The 19,345-nt window shown below is 44.4% G+C and overlaps 1 protein-coding gene across 2 annotated transcripts in view; it reads right to left on the bottom strand.

The window, feature by feature from the left end:
• LOC108704616 (potassium voltage-gated channel subfamily H member 2) overlaps positions 1 to 19,345 on the bottom strand; it is an 83,627-nt gene that overhangs the window by 9,887 nt on the left and 54,395 nt on the right. The window contains exons 7-10 of one of the 2 annotated variants that reach the window (XM_041566798.1): positions 9,309 to 9,734; positions 3,683 to 3,715; positions 2,495 to 2,897; positions 90 to 289 (exon numbers count right to left, since the gene is read on the bottom strand). In XM_041566798.1, the coding sequence (XP_041422732.1) occupies positions 90 to 289; positions 2,495 to 2,897; positions 3,683 to 3,715; positions 9,309 to 9,734 (1,062 nt within the window). The remainder of the gene's footprint in view (positions 1 to 89; positions 290 to 2,494; positions 2,898 to 3,682; positions 3,716 to 9,308; positions 9,735 to 19,345) is intronic. The other variant, XM_041566799.1, reaches the window with a different exon arrangement.

Here is a 19,345-nt window from a genome sequence, read left to right as displayed (position 1 = left end):
ACATATGTTAAAAAATAAGCAGAGAATGGAGAACCACTACCAGGAATGACTATAAAGTAAAAAAGAAAAACAAAAAGATCTCAGCTCACCGCATTCATATCGATGCCATTGGTATATGACCAGGCGTGCTGGAAATATTCCTCCAGGCGCTGGCGGAGAGGGTTCGGAATCTGATGGAAACGGATGAACTCTCTAACACGCAGCATCTGAGTGTGGTACCGTGCTGTTCCAGAGTACAAACGCTGGATGATTGCAGACACATTCCCAAAAATACTGGCATACATGAGTGCTGTACAGAAGGGTAAAGAAGAGGATCTGATTGGGTTAGAGCGAAGAGAGTAGGAGATCAATTATGTGATTGGGTAAGAGTAAGCAGTTTGGCAGATCATGGGTAGACCAAAGGCTATTACTCTATCAGAGGGCAGAGTGAAAACAATGGTTAGAGTATTGGTTGGAAAGAGGGAAGAATGTAGTAGACCATAGTAAGAGGATCAGGTGTTACTGAAGTAGATCATCGTATGATTGGGTAAGAATAAAGAGTGTTTCAAATGATGGATAGAGCATTGGTTGTGACTGGGTAATAGGAATGAGTATATTAGATTATGGTTAGAGCATTTGGTGTTATTGGGTAAGAGTGAAGTAGATTATGGTTAGAATATTGGGTATGATTGGGTAAGAGGGAAGAGTGTAATAGATCGTAGTAAGAGGATTGGGTGTTATTGGGTAAGAGTGAAGTAGATTATGGTAAGAATATTGGGTGGGATTGGGTAACAATGAATACAAATCATGGTTAGAGCATTGGGTGTGACTGGATGAGGCAGAAGAGAATAGATTATGGTTAGAGTATAGGGTAAAATTGGGAGAGAAAGAAGAGTGTTGTAGATCATGGTTAGTGCTTTGGTTGTAATAGGGAAGAGTGTCGCACACCACAGTTTTATATTATCCCCTCAGTATATTTGCCCCATGAATCACATTGTTCTGTATATTTTCAGGATATCTCCTTAGCTTCTTCTCTCCCAATATATCCTTCCATGCCCCACCCCAGAAGAGGAATAAGGCTGCTGAGCAGATACAGTTAGGTTGACCTTTTTTTCTATGTAGGAGAACTGGGTCTGGCATTAGTGAAGGGACAATGAACGAAACCTTTACCTCTAGTATTAAATTAATTAATGGGACAAACCAGAAGGCCACAAGAAGAGTATAGAAAGTCAGGACCAAGGAAGGGTGAACCCCCCCCCCCTGAAACAATGATGCACAGATGGTCACAATAAAAGGGGTAAGCTCCCCACCTGCAAAAAGTGTGTTTGTGTGAATCTCTTTCTATACTCTGCTTGTGATTAACTGATGTGTGCCTACTGTCTAGGGCAGGGGTCCCCAACCTTTTTTTTACCCGTGAGCCACATTCAAATGTAAAAAGAGTTGGGGAGCAACACAAGCATGAAAAAGTCCCTTGGGGTGCCAAATAAGGGTTGTGATTGGCTATATGGTAGTCGTATGTGGACTGGCAGCCTACAAGAGGCTCTACTTGGCACTATACATGTTGCTCACAAGCTACTGGTTGGGGATCACTGGTCTAGGGGGATCTGCACCACCAGGCAGGAGAATCATAGGAAAGCTGGGGAGGTGCGGTATATTTAAACATTGGACAAAACAGAAGGTCCCAACTCCAAAACTCAAAGTCTAAATATCTTCTAACAGGGCAGGATTATAAAATATCACTGTCTGTATGGGAGGTCGGTAATAGCATTTTGTCTAAATCCCTTTTCCTAAATTGAGAGTAAAGCAAGGGCTTAGAGTTGAATTAAAGAAGGTGATGTTGGGTCTTTAGGTGGACAAGAGAAAGAATAATAAGAGTGCACCTGCACTTAAAGCAAGTTTCAGTGTATTGGGGTTACACCTGAGAACTATGCAGTACATAGCAGTATGGATATTCCCTCTGGCAGAATGGGGGTGTAATTTGGGTTCTGATGAGCAGAATGTTGGGGAGTGCAGATACCTATAAACTGGTGAGATCTGGAGATGTCTACTGCACCTAAGAAGCTTTGTGGTATTAGGTAAATTAGTTGGTTCTTCTGAATTACTTCTGTCAGGAACAGGGATGTGATATAGTTTTCATGCACTGACTGACTGTTTATTTATTGAGGCAGTAGGACACTTGAGATACCCTTGACCTATGGGAACACCAACAGCTGACTACAAGTGTGCTTGCTACTATACTTTTCCCCAAGTTACCCTTTGGAAAGAAGAAGCCGCACAACATTAGGAATTCCTACCCTAGAGCGAGGCCTGGGAAGCTGATCTGAGAACCAAAGATGTTTAACTGAATTATTTACACCTTTCCTTGAATTCACCCATTCATTTTAAACAGGGATCAACATGCAGCTTAAGCCCCTACATGGAGACATTTAATAGACAGCTTGGTGCAGATGGGACATACTGACAGCCAAACAATGCTGTCTGGGCAGATAACAGCAATAACCCCCAGGGTACTCACATCCAATGAGCATGACACAGATGGAGAAGATCTTCTCAGAGTTGGTGTTTGGGGACACGTTTCCAAACCCCACGCTGGTCAGGCTGCTGAAGGTGAAGTAGAGAGCAGTCACATACTTGTCATTGATGGAAGGGCCAGATTTTGCATTGGTGCTGTTGTAGGGCTTCATGATCTGGACGCCCAAGGAGTACAGCCAACCAATAGGACGATACTCCAGGTCATAGTGCTCCATGTTGCCAATGGCGTACCAGATGCAAGCCAACCAGTGAGCGATGAGAGCAAACGTGCACATGAGAAGAAAGAGAACGGCTGCACCATACTCAGAGTAACGGTCCAGCTTGCGGGCCACTCGTACCAAGCGCAGAAGGCGGGCCGTTTTCAAGAGACCAATCAGAGTAGTGGTCTGTGAGTAAAAAAAAGAGGAAAGAGATAAGTGCAGCAGGTAAGGACGAGGTAATGGAAGAGAATGAAGTTACAGCTGAATGAAATAAAAGAGAAGTAAGAGAACAACAGAAGATATTCCTCTAATTCCTACAAGGAACAGTTATATTTATGACTCTCTATCTCACCAATGGAGACTTCTCATCTTGTCCGACCAGGCAGTACTAACTCGATCAAAAATATTCCAATCCAAGTTCTTGTTATAAATATCCATTGGAATTGGTGAGATATGAGCTCATAAACTGGCACCCCACTCGTGGGATTACATGTGGCCTCCACCAACAAGCATTTTAGATATTCAGCCCCGATAAATAACAAAGCAGAAGATAAGGCTCACCAAAGAGTCCTACTTCCATATGAATGGGATCAGTGGGCTAGGCTGGCCAACAGAAGCCAAATGTGGGATCACATTGATTTATACTCATATGATTATGGGGTACAGATGATATGCTGGAAAGCTCAAACATTGCCATCTTTGTGGCCAGATAAATTGAGATCATTTAAATCCACACAAAATCCACAATCATTAAAACTTTTGTCAATTCTTGTCAGATCATCATATGACTGTGTTGCATTAGCTGTAAAACATTGTTGTACTACATGGAACCCTGCTTGAGACCGATATCTCTGGCGAGTTACCTGATTGTGTATGGCCCTTATGGTAAGCAGCAACTCACCACCACAACCAACTCAGCCCCTGTATTTTACCCCCTGCCCCAACATTCAGACCAACTGCTGATACTTTACCTCTTTGTTTGCTCCTTCGTCAGGTCTCTTCATCTTAAAAGAGAAGAATTTTATTCACCAAGAGCCTCAGCAGGTTTCAAACACAAGCACAACATCTCCCAAAGGCCTATGTCCCAGTCACCCACCTGAGTGGGGTTAATCCTATGGTAGGTTGCCTGAAGCCATGGCTGAGAGCTTTTCTGAGCCTAAATGGCTGACTACAGAGCACAATGGCTGTTTATGTGCATGACAACGTTACTTACAATGGAAGACTTCAGGATGAGGGGCATTTGTGGATTTAGAGATATATTATCCAAATATTGCTTGGCAAGGCTAAGATGGAACCCTTTGACTAGGAGGTCTGTGCTTCATTGCATAAAGTGCTAAGAGGAAGAGTCTAATTTACCCTTTAACATCTGGGACAGTTAGGGAACTTACATGTTCATTTGTGTACGGCACAACATCCAGATCTATGCACTATTGCATAGTTAAATTGGGTTGAAAAAAGTTACGTTAATGTTATGAACACAAGAGACCCCCTGGAACCTCAGCAGTTCAGGTTTCTGGCCAATAAAGATCTGTGTGTTCTTCCCCCCTGTCTTCCATTTCATTGTCTCCCAACTATCAGTAACTGTGTTTGCTTGTGTGTTGGTGGTGTGTTGCAGAGCTTAGCTACACACAATTGATCACATGGTGATAGGGCACTGTAGGAGTTGGGTTGCCAGGGAGAAGGACTACTTTTGTTGTGGCCTCAGTAGAGGTTGGTTCTGAGCACACACAAGGCTCATGGTACTTCAGCTTTGGAGTATATGAGTAAGAGCCAACTAGCTGTTGTCCTAGAGAATGTGTAGCCCACCTCCACCAGCACCCTAATTCTGTACATGGCAGCGTGAAGCAGCAGGTGAAGTGAAAAGCCGGCCACTGCATGGTCACACTAGCCCAGACATGCAATTCTGGCCAAAGCAGGACACCACAATTTAGCAATGTTCAGACAGCACAAGGACAGACACCAACCAGATACAATCAGATAACGTATCCAACAACACTGATCAATGGTCAGACGTACAGTCAGTAATTCTGCCCCTGCCACCAACACCCACTATATTCTCCCATGGGTTGGGCAAAGCGAGGGGCGAGAGAATCTTACAGGCTCTGAATTCTAAGGGTGTGAGGCTCACAGGTAAAGAGGAGGGGGCCATTAATCCTACAATACCAAGATCTCTACGGGAATCCAAAGACCTACTGTAAGGTGCACTCCATGTCCTCTCTTGCTCACACCTCATTCATTTCTCACTAGCTCAGGTATTTCTATGATCAAACTTTGGGGGATATTTATCAAAAAGTGAAGTTAGACATCGCCACAGTCCTCTAGAGTGAAATTCCACCACTCTCCATTCATTTCAATGGGATTTTTCAAAGAATATTTATCAATGGGTTTTTTGATAAATACGCCTTTTCTTTTGTATGTTGCACATCCTTAAATGACTTTCATTTTCTCTGGGGCCGTTAGCCTTCCTGCAGTGCCTGGGGCCCCAAATATTAGTGTTAATCCCTGAGTAGTTACAGATGACTGCCACCAGGGGCTGATCCAACCAAACCCACTGACAACACAAGAGCCGGCAGCCGTACAAGGGTTTAATTCAAGTGATTTGAGAAGATCAATAAACATCTCCGATTCCAAAACTCATGACTCTGCCGCTCACCAACCTAATTCCAAGCGGCCCCAGCACATCTGCAACACAATGATTAAACTTGAGATATTCTTACATCTTAATCCCTCAGAATGAAAAATATAAATGGATCAAAGACAAAACCGGATAAAGGATGTTTATTCCATATATATCAGCCGGCTGGACTAATATAACAACATGCAAGTCAGCTCCCTCTAAGTACTGTCCTGGGATTAGTCCAAAATCATATTACATTCAGATGAGAATATTCCAGAATATCCACTTATTTTCTTCAGATGAACAGACTTCACTGATATGTCTCCATTTTATTCCCCATAACTGTCTGTACCTGTAATATCTGATCCCTCCCCTGTAACTGTCTGTACCTGTAATATCTGATCCCTCCCCTGTAACTGTCTGTACCTGTAATATCTGATCCTCCTGTAACTGTCTGTACCTGTAATATCTGATCCCTCCTGTAACTGTCTGTACCTGTAATATCTGATCCCTCCTGTAACTGTCTGTACCTGTAATATCTGATCCTCTGTAACTGTCTGTACTCCGTTACTGATCCCTCCCCTGTAACTGTCGTACCTGTAATATCTGATCCCCTCCCTGTAACTGTCCTGTACTGTAATATCTGATCCCTCCCCTGTAACTGTCTGTACCTGTAATATCTGATCCCTCCCCTGTAACTGTCTGTACCTGTAATATCTGATCCCTCCCCTGTAACTGTCTGTACCTGTAATATCTGATCCTCCTGTAACTGTCTGTACCTGTAATATCTGATCCCTCCCCTGTAACTGTCTGTACCTGTAATATCTGATCCCTCCCCTGTAACTGTCTGTACCTGTAATATCTGATCCTCCCTGTAACTGTCTGTACCTGTAATATCTGATCCCTCCCCTGTAACTGTCTGTACCTGTAATATCTGATCCTCCTGTAACTGTCTGTACCTGTAATATCTGATCCCTCCCCTGTAACTGTCTGTACCTGTAATATCTGATCCCTCCCCTGTAAACTGTCTGTACCTGTAATATCTGAATCCTCCTGTAACTGCTGTACCTGTAATATCTGATCTCCTGTAACTGTCATGTACCTGTAATATCTGATCCCTCCCTGGTAACTGTCCCTGTACCTGTAATATCTGATCCTCCCTGTAACTGTCTGTACCTGTAATATCTGATCCTCCCTGTAACTGTCTGTACCTGTAATATCTGATCCCTCCCCTGTAACTGTCTGTACCTGTAATATCTGATCCCTCCCCCTGTAACTGTCTGTACCTGTAATATCTGATCCCTCCCCTGTAACTGTCTGTACCTGTATATCTGATCCCTCCCTGTAACTGTCTGTACCTGTAATATCTGATCCCTCCCCTGTAACTGTCTGTACCTGTAATATCTGATCCCTCCCCTGTATACTGCTGTACACTGTAAATATCTGATCCTCCTGTAACTGTCTGTACCTGTAATATCTGATCCCTCCCCTGTAACTGTCTGTACCTGTAATATCTGATCCCTCCCCTGTAACTGTCTGTACCTGTAATATCTGATCCCTCCCTGTAACTGTCTGTACCTGTAATATCTGATCCCTCCCTGTAACTGTCTGTACCTGTAATATCTGATCCCTCCCCTGTAACTGTCTGTACCTGTAATATCTGATCCCTCCCCTGTAACTGTCTGTACCTGTAATATCTGATCCCTCCCCTGTAACTGTCTGTACCTGTAATATCTGATCCCTCCCCTGTAACTGTCTGTACCTGTAATATCTGATCCCTCCCCTGTAACTGTCTGTACCTGTAATATCTGATCCCTCCCCTGTAACTGTCTGTACCTGTAATATCTGATCCCTCCCCTGTAACTGTCTGTACCTGTAATATCTGATCCTCCCCTGTAACTGTCTGTACCTGTAATATCTGATCCCTCCCCTGTAACTGTCTGTACCTTTAATATCTGATCCCTCCCCTGTAATCTGATCTCCTGTAACGTCTGTACCTGTAATATCTGATCCCTCCCCTGTAACTGTCTGTACCTGTAATATCTGATCCCTCCCCTGTAACTGTCTGTACCTGTAATATCTGATCCCTCCCCTGTAACTGTCTGTACCTGTAATATCTGATCCCTCCCCTGTAACTGTCTGTACCTGTAATATCTGATCCCTCCCCTGTAACTGTCTGTACCTGTAATATCTGATCCCTCCCCTGTAACTGTCTGTACCTGTAATATCTGATCCCTCCGTACTGTCTGTACCTGTAATATCTGATCCTCCCTGTAACTGTCTGTACCTGTAATATCTGATCCCTCCCCTGTAACTGTCTGTACCTGTAATATCTGATCCCTCCCTGTAACTGTCTGTACCTGTAATATCTGATCCCTCCCTGTAACTGTCTGTACCTGTAATATCTGATCCCTCCCCTGTAACTGTCTGTACCTGTAATATCTGATCCCTCCCCTGTAACTGTCTGTACCTGTAATATCTGATCCTCCTGTAACTGTCTGTACCTGTAATATCTGATCCCTCCCCTGTAACTGTCTGTACCTGTAATATCTGATCCCTCCCCTGTAACTGTCTGTACCTGTAATATCTGATCCCTCCCCTGTAACTGTCTGTACCTGTAATATCTGATCCCTCCCCTGTAACTGTCTGTACCTGTAATATCTGATCCCTCCCCTGTAACTGTCTGTACCTGTAATATCTGATCCCTCCCCTGTAACTGTCTGTACCTGTAATATCTGATCCTCCCCTGTAACTGTCTGTACCTGTAATATCTGATCCCTCCTGTAACTGTCTGTACCTGTAATATCTGATCCTCCTGTAACTGTCTGTACCTGTAATATCTGATCCCTCCCCTGTAACTGTCTGTACCTGTAATATCTGATCCCTCCCCCTGTAACTGTCTGTACCTGTAATATCTGATCCCTCCCCTGTAACTGTCTGTACCTGTAATATCTGATCCCTCCCCTGTAACTGTCTGTACCTGTAATATCTGATCCTCCTGTAACTGTCTGTACCTGTAATATCTGATCCCTCCCCCTGTAACTGTCTGTACCTGTAATATCTGATCCCTCCCTGTAACTGTCTGTACCTGTAATATCTGATCCTCCCCTGTAACTGTCTGTACCTGTAATATCTGATCCCTCCCCTGTAACTGTCTGTACCTGTAATATCTGATCCTCCTGTAACTGTCTGTACCTGTAATATCTGATCCCTCCCCTGTAACTGTCTGTACCTGTAATATCTGATCCTCCTGTAACTGTCTGTACCTGTAATATCTGATCCCTCCCCTGTAACTGTCTGTACCTGTAATATCTGATCCTCCTGTAACTGTCTGTACCTGTAATATCTGATCCCTCCCCTGTAACTGTCTGTACCTGTAATATCTGATCCCTCCTGTAACTGTCTGTACCTGTAATATCTGATCCCTCCCCTGTAACTGTCTGTACCTGTAATATCTGATCCTCCCTGTAACTGTCTGTACCTGTAATATCTGATCCCTCCCCTGTAACTGTCTGTACCTGTAATATCTGATCCCTCCCCTGTAACTGTCTGTACCTGTAATATCTGATCCTCCCCTGTAACTGTCTGTACCTGTAATATCTGATCCCTCCCTGTAACTGTCCTGTACCTGTAATATCTGATCCCTCCCCCTGTAACTGTCTGTACCTGTAATATCTGATCCCTCCCCTGTAACTGTCTGTACCTGTAATATCTGATCCTCCCCTGTAACTGTCTGTACCTGTAATATCTGATCCCTCCCCTGTAACTGTCTGTACCTGTAATATCTGATCCCTCCCCTGTAACTGTCTGTACCTGTAATATCTGATCCCTCCCCTGTAACTGTCTGTACTTGTACCTGTAGAATGGGAGGAGCCACATTACACAGGAGCCACATAGAGACAGTAGTTACAATAAGCAGGTGGTGCAATACAAAGAGCAGCCAGTGACATAAAGACAAGGAAGCCTGACGGGTCACTTACCTCCTCTGAGCCTGAACCAAATATGAGCAGATCAAAGGGAATGGCGGCCACCATGTCTATAAGGAACCAGCCTTTGAAGTAATGGATGGCAATCTTTCCAGGGTGGCTCACTACTTCTTCATTGATGTTGACGTAGGTTGTTCGGAAGTTGATGAGAATGTCTATAATAAACATAATGTCCACTATAAGGTCCACCACACTCAGCGGGTTGCACGAGTAGCCACACTGCTCATTGTCCACCTCCTCCTGCTCACCCAATAGGAAAGCAGCAGAGTACGGGGTAAAGATGGCGGTGTAGATAACCAACAGCAGGATCAGCCAGTCCCACACGGCTTTAAATGGGCTGTAGTGGAGTATTGTCCATTTATGTATCCGAGGGGCCTGCAGCTTGTATTCCGGCAGCACATCCGCTCCCAGGGACAGGACCTGCAGAGACACAACAGATACTGATATTTACTATACACAGGTACAACTGTCTGACGCTCAATATACAGAGATATAATGATACTATACACAGGTACAACTGTCTGATACTCAATATACAGAGATATAATGATACTATACACAGGTACAACTGTCTGATACTCAATATACAGAGATATAATGATGGGACATAGACAACAGATAGATAAACTGATATACAAAAGGAGATTAATGATGGTGCCAATACTCTGGAGGCCCATTAAGAAGTGAAGGCTGTGCCAGTGATACCAGTCTCCCTGGGGAGGGGCAGTTGGTGCTGATCAGAGGACGGGGGGCTGATGTTTTGTGTTTAACACATTGGGTTCTGAGGAAGATTGTGAGTAGCTGATTGGCTGTGAGTACCACGTGTGTAGGAAAGAGGTTGGGTCAGTGATATTCAGCAGAAGATTTGGCTGAACCATGTAGTTGTGTTACTCAAGGGGTCAGACTTCTCCCACATGAAATGAAATTACAGAACATATTTATCCTGAGTGAGTCAAAGTGTAGGCAGGAGAACATCATCAATAGAACTTTCCCAGTGTCCTCCTCCCAGACCTGATCCATCTTCTCCAAATCCTGGAAATAAATGTCCCACCAGCCTCACTTTGTGCTGAGCATTGAACCTCCTCCCGTCCTATAGGGACCTGCACCCATATCTCTCCGTACCCCTAAATTTGTGGTGCCTGCTGGTTCTGTTGGTTCTATCGGTCTCATCAGAGTAACCCAATTGGACCCCAGACCCCTCTGTACTTGCCCATGTCCAGGGATTCATTTTCTCTCCCAATATTGGCTTTGTGGAACAGCGAGAGCTCAGAAGCCCCCGTGGGTGAGAGTGAGGGGTCGGCCATTGTTTGTACAGAACAGTATCATTCCTATTCCTATGTATCTGTGGTTCTGGAGACTATCGGGCCTCGCTCAGTAAAGGGTTAATAGCCAGACCCATTCTCTATATTGTAACTAAAGAGCAGCTCCCGGCCTCTATAGATCTCTGTCTCCTCCATAAAGGAACAATTTCATTCCCCTCTCTCCCCGCTCTGCTCTTATTTATTGTTTCATTAGTTCCCCAATTGTTTCTCCTGCTCCCCCCCCCCCACCTCCTGATCATTGCGGCCGCTCTCTGCAGCTCTCACTTACTCAGCTCTTAAAGGGATACCGACATCCAAATCTATATCTTATTTACTGCACACGTCCAACTGAAGAGTTAAAGGGATTCTGCCATGATTTTTATGGTGTAGTTTTTATTTCTAAATGACACTGTTTTACACTGCAAATAATTCACTGTACAATATAAAATGTCATTCCTGAAGCAGCAAATGTATTTAGTTGTAATATTGGTGTGTAGGTGCATCTCAGGTCATTTTGCCTGGTCATGTGATTTCAGAAAGAGCCAGAACTTTAGGATGGAACTGCTTTCTGACAGCCTGTTGTTTCTCCTACTCAATGTAACTGAATGTGTCTCAGTGGGACCTGGATTTTACTATTGAGTGTTGTTCTTAGATCTACCAGGCAGCTGTTATCTTGTGTTAGGGAGCTGCTATCTGGTTACCTTCCCATTGTTCTGTTGTTAGGCTGCTGGGGGGAAAGGGAGGGGTGATATCAGTCCAACTTGCAGTACAGCAGTAAAGAGTGACTGAAGTTTATCAGAGCACAAGTCACATGACCAGGGGCAGCTGGGAAATTGACAATATGTCTAGCCCCATGTCAGATTTCAAAATTGAATATAAAAAAATCTGTTTGCTCTTTTGAGAAATGGATTTCAGTGCAGAATTCTGATGGAGCAGCACTATTAACTGATGTGTTTTGAAAAAAAAAACCATGTTTTCCATGACAGTGTCCCTTTAAGGTATTATATGAAGAGTTAAGGGTGATGGAGGTACAATCACAGCTCAGGTTATTATTGCTCAAAAATGAATTTCGCACATAAATATGTTTTTGGCTACAGGGGCAGTGAATAAATGTTATTGCTACATTAGGGGTGGGGATGCCTCTGTATAACCCGACCCAGGCACATTCTACTCCCGCCTCCAGAAAAGGAATAGTCACAATGTGCCCCACCCTGTTGGATATCAGTCCCTCTGCCCCATGTAAATACTGGACACTGGAAATGGCCTGATGGCACCAACTCATACCATAGGGTCCCAGTGTAATAACCAGAGCCTGGCACACAGGAGACCACTGATACATTGTGCCCAGGGAAAAGAACGGAGGCCTGAGACTAAGTCTGCCCCCCCCCCAGGCAGCATGAGTGCTTTGTTATGTCAGCCATTGTTCCAAACTCAATTACAATCGGACACTAATTACATTCACCTTCTCTATAGAAAGGTCCAGGTGAGGGGGGGCACATGTGTCTCCTTCCCTAGCACCCCCAGAACATACCTCCTCACACGGTCAGAGACATGAATAGAGATTACTGGGCTCATTGTGTGACTCCCCATAGAAGCTTATCTGAGGCCGAGCAGAGGGAAGAGACTATTCTGTACCCCCCCCCCAAACACTTTTATCTTACACTCCCCCCCCCGCCATATATCATTGATCCCCTGTTACTGACACTTTCATTGGCTGAGCTGATACCTTGTATAATATGAGGCCTCTCTGTTCTCATGGACTCTTCCCTTATACTGAGTGTATCTCATCTTACCCCTATTACCCCCCAGACTTCCCTTATACTGAGTGTATCTCATCTTACCCCTATTACCCCCCAGACTTCCCTTATACTGAGTGTATCTCATCTTACCCCTATTACCCCCCAGACTTCCCTTATACTGAGTGTATCTCATATTACCCCTATTACCCCCCAGACTTCCCTTATACTGAGTGTATCTCATCTTACCCCTATTACCCCCCAGACTTCCCTTATACTGAGTGTATCTCATCGTAGCCCTATTACCCCCCAGACTTCCCTTATACTGAGTGTATCTCATCTTACCCCTATTAGCCCCCCCCAGACTTCCCTTATACTGAGTGTATCTCATCTTACCCCTATTAACCCCCCCAGACTTCCCTTATACTGAGTGTATCTCATCTTACCCCTATTAACCCCCCAGACTTCACTTATACTGAGTGTATCTCATCTTACCCCTATTAACCCCCCCAGACTTCCCTTATACTGAGTGTATCTCATCTTACCCCTATTAACCCCCCCAGACTTCCCTTATACTGAGTGTATCTCATCTTACCCCTATTACCCCCCCCCAGACTTCCCTTATACTGAGTGTATCTCATCTTACCCCTATTACCCCCCAGACTTCCCTTATACTGAGTGTATCTCATCTTACCCCTATTAACCCTCCCCAGGAATATGTATGAAGTACTGATAGCTCCATACAGACAGGGTTAATGATATATATATATATTGCTGGGGGAATGTGGGGATATGATGTATAAGAGTAGAATATACTATATGTAGTAAGTACAGAGTGGGGAGAGTTACTAGCAGGTTGGCATTATACAATAGATATCATTCCCTATATATCAGGCCAGAGATGTGGCAGTTGGAGTCTGTACATGACACAGAGCAGGAGGCAGAGAGAATTGATTGTGGGTGCAACCAAGTGTGAATGTTTGGAGAGATCTGTGTGCAGCCAACAGTACTGCCTGTGCCGGGGGGAGAAGGGAACCAGGTAACAGAGGGGCTGCTTGTGTTGGACTCATCTCTCCAGCTTGGCCCAATTACACATAAATACCATCTGGGCCTCTATATTGATTTGTATTGGAGCCCCCCTCCCCCCCAACCACTAGAGTGAAACTGCCCAACACAAATGGGGGTAACTCCTGGCATGTGAGAAAAATGAGACTGTGGGCTGATTGGTCAGATGCTTCCTACAGCCAGCCAATCATATCACTATGGAAATATGAGCCAATCATTCTCTGGTTTGGCCAATACCGGGGCAAATGGGAATTGGTGCCACAAAGTGTTTTTTTCATTTTCAAAAAGAAAGCTGCAGATTGGGGAGGGACAGAGTGAACAAATTAGTAATGGTGAAGATGGGTACGTGGGTACAGCACGGGCATAGATGGATCTCACATATTGGAAGTAACAGTCTATGACCACACACGTATTGGACAATGAGGAGCTCTCACTGATGGTGAGGAATATCTGCAATTTTCTATCCAATGTTCCCTCACTCCAAAATCAATATTCAGCTCATGCACCAAATGTGCCATTTATTGTTCCAACAGTAACAATGTGTGAGCAAAGGTCAGCTCTGTGGGTATTGTGCCAATATGGGGCAAATGCAGCCAATAAGGAGCTCTCAGGCTAAAGTGTTTGTCTCTACGCAGGCACTTACTCCTTGTATAGTCTCTGAATCTGCCCTGAGCTGCATCAACATCTACATTAAAGAGGTGAGAAAGCAAGAAGAGCGGAGTAACTGGAAGGTGACAGAAAAGCTGAGTGATTGGAAGGTGGCAGTTAGAAGAGCTGAGGAAATGGAAGGAGACAAAAGAGTTGAGTAAATGAAAGGTGACAGTTAAAAGAACTGAGTAAATGAAAGGTGATAGAAGAACTGAGTCACCGGACAGTGACAGTTTTGACAATCTGAGTAACTGGAAGTTGACAGTTAGAAGAGCCGAGTAAATTGAATGAGACAGAAGAGCTGAGTAACTAGAAGGTGACAGTTAAAATACCTGGGTAAATAGAAGGTGACAATTGGGAGAGTTGAATAACTGACAGTTGACAGTTACAGTATTTAAAAAAGGAATTTCCCACTGAATGTCCAGGGGTTTCTATCTGACTCCGGATATTTGGAAAGAGACACAGTGAGTGCAGGCTAAAGCATTGACAGCAAAGGCCTACTTTCAATTCACATCAAGTAGATTACAATATTTCCCCCCAAAAATCCAGGTCCAGCTTTAAGACATATTGAATTCAAGACCTAGTTTCCCCCAAACAATTTGGAATGGGGCTTTTACCCCTCCTCATTACAGTATTTGAATTAGTAAGAGACAACATACAACGGAGATCATAGACACGGTGGGCTCTAAGATGGAGGGGCCAGTCCCTGTTGTTATATGCGGAGACTGAAGGTTCTTACTGGTTTGAGTGTCCCGTTCCCGGGAGCTGACACTTCCCAAGGTCAGAAGCCTAATATCTCTCATTAGTTGTGTTTGTGCCTCAGATCCAGCACCTCCTGCTCATACAGCTGTGCCCTGAGTCCCAGGGGAGCACGAGGAGTGAGATGGGAGCCAGCAGAGAAGGAGAGGGGTCTGGGCAGAAGTTACAATAGGACAAGTTATGGAGGGGCTCATTCCTTACAGGTGCAGGTAGGTGGGTAGGTAGGTGGGCAGGCAGGTGTCAGATGAGCTGGTGTTGATTTGATCACAATGTACAGTACAAATAAGACTCATCACAGAGGGTCCTCAGCTCCACATTGACTATCCTTTAGCTCCAGTCTCCTCTGAACACTCATTCCACTCTCCATTACTACACAGGCAAGACCCCAATACACAGAAAGAGAGGCACTCAACACTAATAAACCCTCAAAACCAGGGATTCAATGTACCCCACCAGGGTAGAGCACGTCTCCCTCTATGCCTTGTATGTCGGATTGAGGATGAATTGCTGGGATCTCAAATTGTACATTGAGGAGATGAAACTCACTGAACATGAAGGGCCCATTGCAGGAATATTTTGGGGTCTTATTTTAGGGAATATCACTTCATACTTTAATTTTCAGTCCTACTGACCTACTGCACCAATGGCATTCCCCCTGTGTAAATAACCCCCTATTTATGCCCACTAGTTCTTGCAATAGTCTTCAAAGTCATCACCGATTTTCCTTCTCTTCTGGGTACACCCTTCTTCTCCTCTCCACTGGTACCTCAATTCTCTCCTCCTCCCTCCATTTCTCTCCCTATAGAGTTTCTCTTCATTTCTTCCTCTCTGCATCATTGGCCACTCTTCTCTCTCCCCTCTTATCCTCGTATTATTTTACAATCTGTATCTCACATTCTTCACTGTTCTTCTACTCTCATTGGCTCCATCTCCTCACACATTGTCTTCTCTCTCCTCCTTCCTCATGTCTCCCTTACTCCCTCTCTGATCTTACTGCTCACCCCTCTCTCCATCAATGTTTCCCTTCTCCCTCTCTCCATTGGCGTCTCTCTTTCATGCTTGTGGCTTGTCTTTCTATTCTTCACTATCTCTACGTCTGTCTTTTTCTTTATCCCTTGCCTCCCTGTCTCTCACTGTCCCTCCATTATTATCTCCCCTTCTCTATTCTTCCCTTTCTGCTACTTCCATGCGTTTAGCTCTTCCATCATCGACTCTCTTCCCTGGAATTCTTCTCTCCTTGACATTAATCTTTGATACTTCCCATGTGAAACACAGAGGGAGTCCACCCACCCTGAGGCTTTCTGATTAAAGCTCTTCGGCAGCACTATATAGGCATCTATTTAGGGGCACTGCTAGGGGGCAACACATGTAGAATACCAGGAATCTTTGTGGAACCCTAAAATGTGAGGATTCAGTGTGTAACCCTACAGTTTGGAATAACTTACTGTGTTTTACATCTATATTTTACTGCAGCTTAGTCCCAATCAAGTAACAAGTACTGTTTTATTATTATGGGGAAAAGGAAATAAGTGTAAAATAAGCCTCTGTGGGAAAATACCCATATATTTCTGTGCTTTCTGTATAATGGGTTTGCAGATAACTGACCCCATACAGTGCAGCTCCCTTTATTCATACAGAAACTCCTATGGGAAATTCAGAGTGACAAACAGTAGGAAGCATAGGAGCAATCCATTAGCATCACGGGGGGAGCAGGCAAGCGTTACACACATTATTTATAAGGGAAATCTACCCGGGCAGGACCATTCATTTGCCAGTGCAGTTTGTATGGGTAGAGCACAGACTGTAATAACAGCAATATAAATAATGACAAGCTCATTCCCGCTGCCTCAGCACATTGTGTCTGAATTAAACCCATTGGAAATCCCCCGGGGCTCCAACACTTTCCAGAAATAGACCCCAAATCTGGGACAATGAATTGAGACTTTGCCATGTGTAGTTGTACCCCAAGGCTGAATGGGCAGAAGAACTGTAAATAAACTGCTCACACTGACCTACTGCAGCACATGCTACCACGTCTCCCCATAGTGTGGCACCAAGAAAAGTACCTGGATACCCACATAGACCATCCCTGTCAGTCTACAACACATAGCAGTGGGCCTTACCAATCAATATAGAACACATATCAGTATCAGAGTATCCACAGGAACCAACCCACCCAGTCTAGAACACATAGCAATGCTAGGGTATACACAGGAACCATCCCAGTCAGTCTAGAACACATAGCAGTGCCAGGGTACCCACAGGAACCAACCCATCCAGTCTACGACACATAGCAGTGCCAGGGTATACACATGAACTGTCACAGTCAGTCTATAACACATATCAGTGCCAGGGCACTGACAGGAACCATCCCAGTCAGTCTAGAACACATAGTGCCAGGGTACACACAGGAATTTTCACAGTCAGTCTAGAACACATTGCAGTGCCATGGTACACACAGGAACCAACCCATCCAGTCTAGAACACAGGATCCATCCCAGTCAGTCCAGAACACATAGCAGTGCCATTTGGTATATAGTCAGTGTGACTAGCTCTGCTCATCTAAAAAAGCCCCCTTACCCCTAAAGGAGAAGTGACGCCTATAAAGAATTAGCCTAGAAATATTTTACCATATCTTTTAGGCATTGGCACCAGCGTCAGACCACTTGAGCCCCTCAGCATTGAAGTTCTTTGTCTCTGGAGATGCCAACACTTACTCCCCATTGTCTGTTCTGCTAATTCACTGAACTTGATCTGAGCTGCTGTCACTTTCCAACTTAACCAACTAACCAACCCTTACAGCCAATCATTGACCAACCCTTAAAGAATAGCCAATTACTGACCAACCCTTATAGCTCAGCCATTCACTGACCATACACAGGTTGATAAAAGCTGCCGATATACCAAGTCAGCAGCTTATTGGCCGGTGTATGGAGACTCTGATGGGCTTCTCCAGACGATTTTTGTTTGAAATCAGCCAGATGTTGATTGGGCAGGTTTAAAAGTCCCATCAAATTCAGGACCACTCCAACCACCGCACTCAAAGTGGCCATACTGGGGCAAGATCTGCTCTTTGGTGACCTCTCCAGTGGATCTACACATGTATGGCGACCTTTACAGCGCAGACAATCACTGCCAGAGCCAATCAGTAAGGATTACACTTTAAAGTCCTTATTGTAAGAAAGTGGGGACAGCTGGCAGACAAATAAATCTGAATATAAATATTTCTTTAGTTCCTGGATTGACAATAATGTGGGTGTGACTGGTCCCAGCTGGTATTTATATACCAATAGAGAACCCATATGGGCCCTTAGAGAGAACGAAAAGCACAGACATGAGGGACTGCACTGAACAGCTTTACAGTAATAGATTCCGACAAGAGAAATGTGTTTTCTGGCAACTGGATTAGAGTGAAACAGCCCTCTCTCCATCCAGCTTTACCAGCCTATGGGAAGCTCCCATCTGAGCCGTGTGACTGCTTTTCCTGCAAAACCCAAATTAATAATTGAACACAGTTCAGTCTGTGCTACGATGAAGTGCATTGGGGTGGAACCTGCGGCAACCCCCAACTGTAACCACAAAGGACTTTGACTGCATAGAACTGAGAGCTAGTTTGGGCGACACTGGCCTAGTGCCTGAATAAAATGGGGGCCCGCATAGAACTGGGGCCCCATAGAGCAGCAGCTGCAGGTAGGGGCCGGGGGAGTGTGGCATCATAAAGGCTCTGCCAACCTTTCCCCAGACACTATGCCAACTTTCCCTCAGAGGACCAGTATATAGTGCCACCAGCTCTCAATTACCAGCCTTCTGGTGCCAACCCTACAAGCCAACCTTCCCTGGCTTTGCCGTTAATCTTTGCACCACATACTGAATAAACACAACATCTCAGAAACAATTGTCCATCTGGGCATCAGCAAAACTCATTGTGGCTGAAATTAAGGACATGGTGACTTGCACTTAAATAAGCCATATTGTTTATCAGTCATTCATTAGTCCCCTGTATCCATGAGCTTACAATCTAATGTCCCCTTCCCATTTTAATTAGTTCCTTCCCCAGTGGAGCTTTCAATATCCCTATCACAGTTACACACCAGACACTAGAATCACTTTCATTAAAAGCTACTTGTTCTTTTTGAAGTGATGAAGTGGAAGAAGACTGGATGGAAACTAAATGTGGGTGGAAGAGAACATGAAGGAGAACAGAGAACTTGATGGAGAGGTTGAATGACAAAGAAGTCAAAGAGAAGGAATAAAATGAGTTAAAGTTAGAGATTGTAGATGCAACAAAAGGTGGTGGGATGGAGATGACTACATGGAATAAATCAGTCAAGGGGAGAAAGATGTACAAGAAGAGTAAATATTAATACATGGAGAGAATGATGTAGAGGAATTAGATGGGAAATTAAGGGATGTTCTAGACAGAAGAAGCAGGAAGGGGTCTAGAAGGGATTTTTCAGATGAAAGAAGAGAACTGAAAGGAAGGACAGAAGGGATTATAAATGGAACTGCAGGGGAATTACAT

The sequence above is a fragment of the Xenopus laevis genome, chromosome 6L (assembly GCF_017654675.1).
Source record: "Xenopus laevis strain J_2021 chromosome 6L, Xenopus_laevis_v10.1, whole genome shotgun sequence".
Classification (NCBI taxonomy): Eukaryota; Metazoa; Chordata; class Amphibia; order Anura; family Pipidae; genus Xenopus; species Xenopus laevis.
Note: the sequence above shows the minus strand (reverse complement) of the source record. Positions and strands in the feature narration are given on the sequence as shown.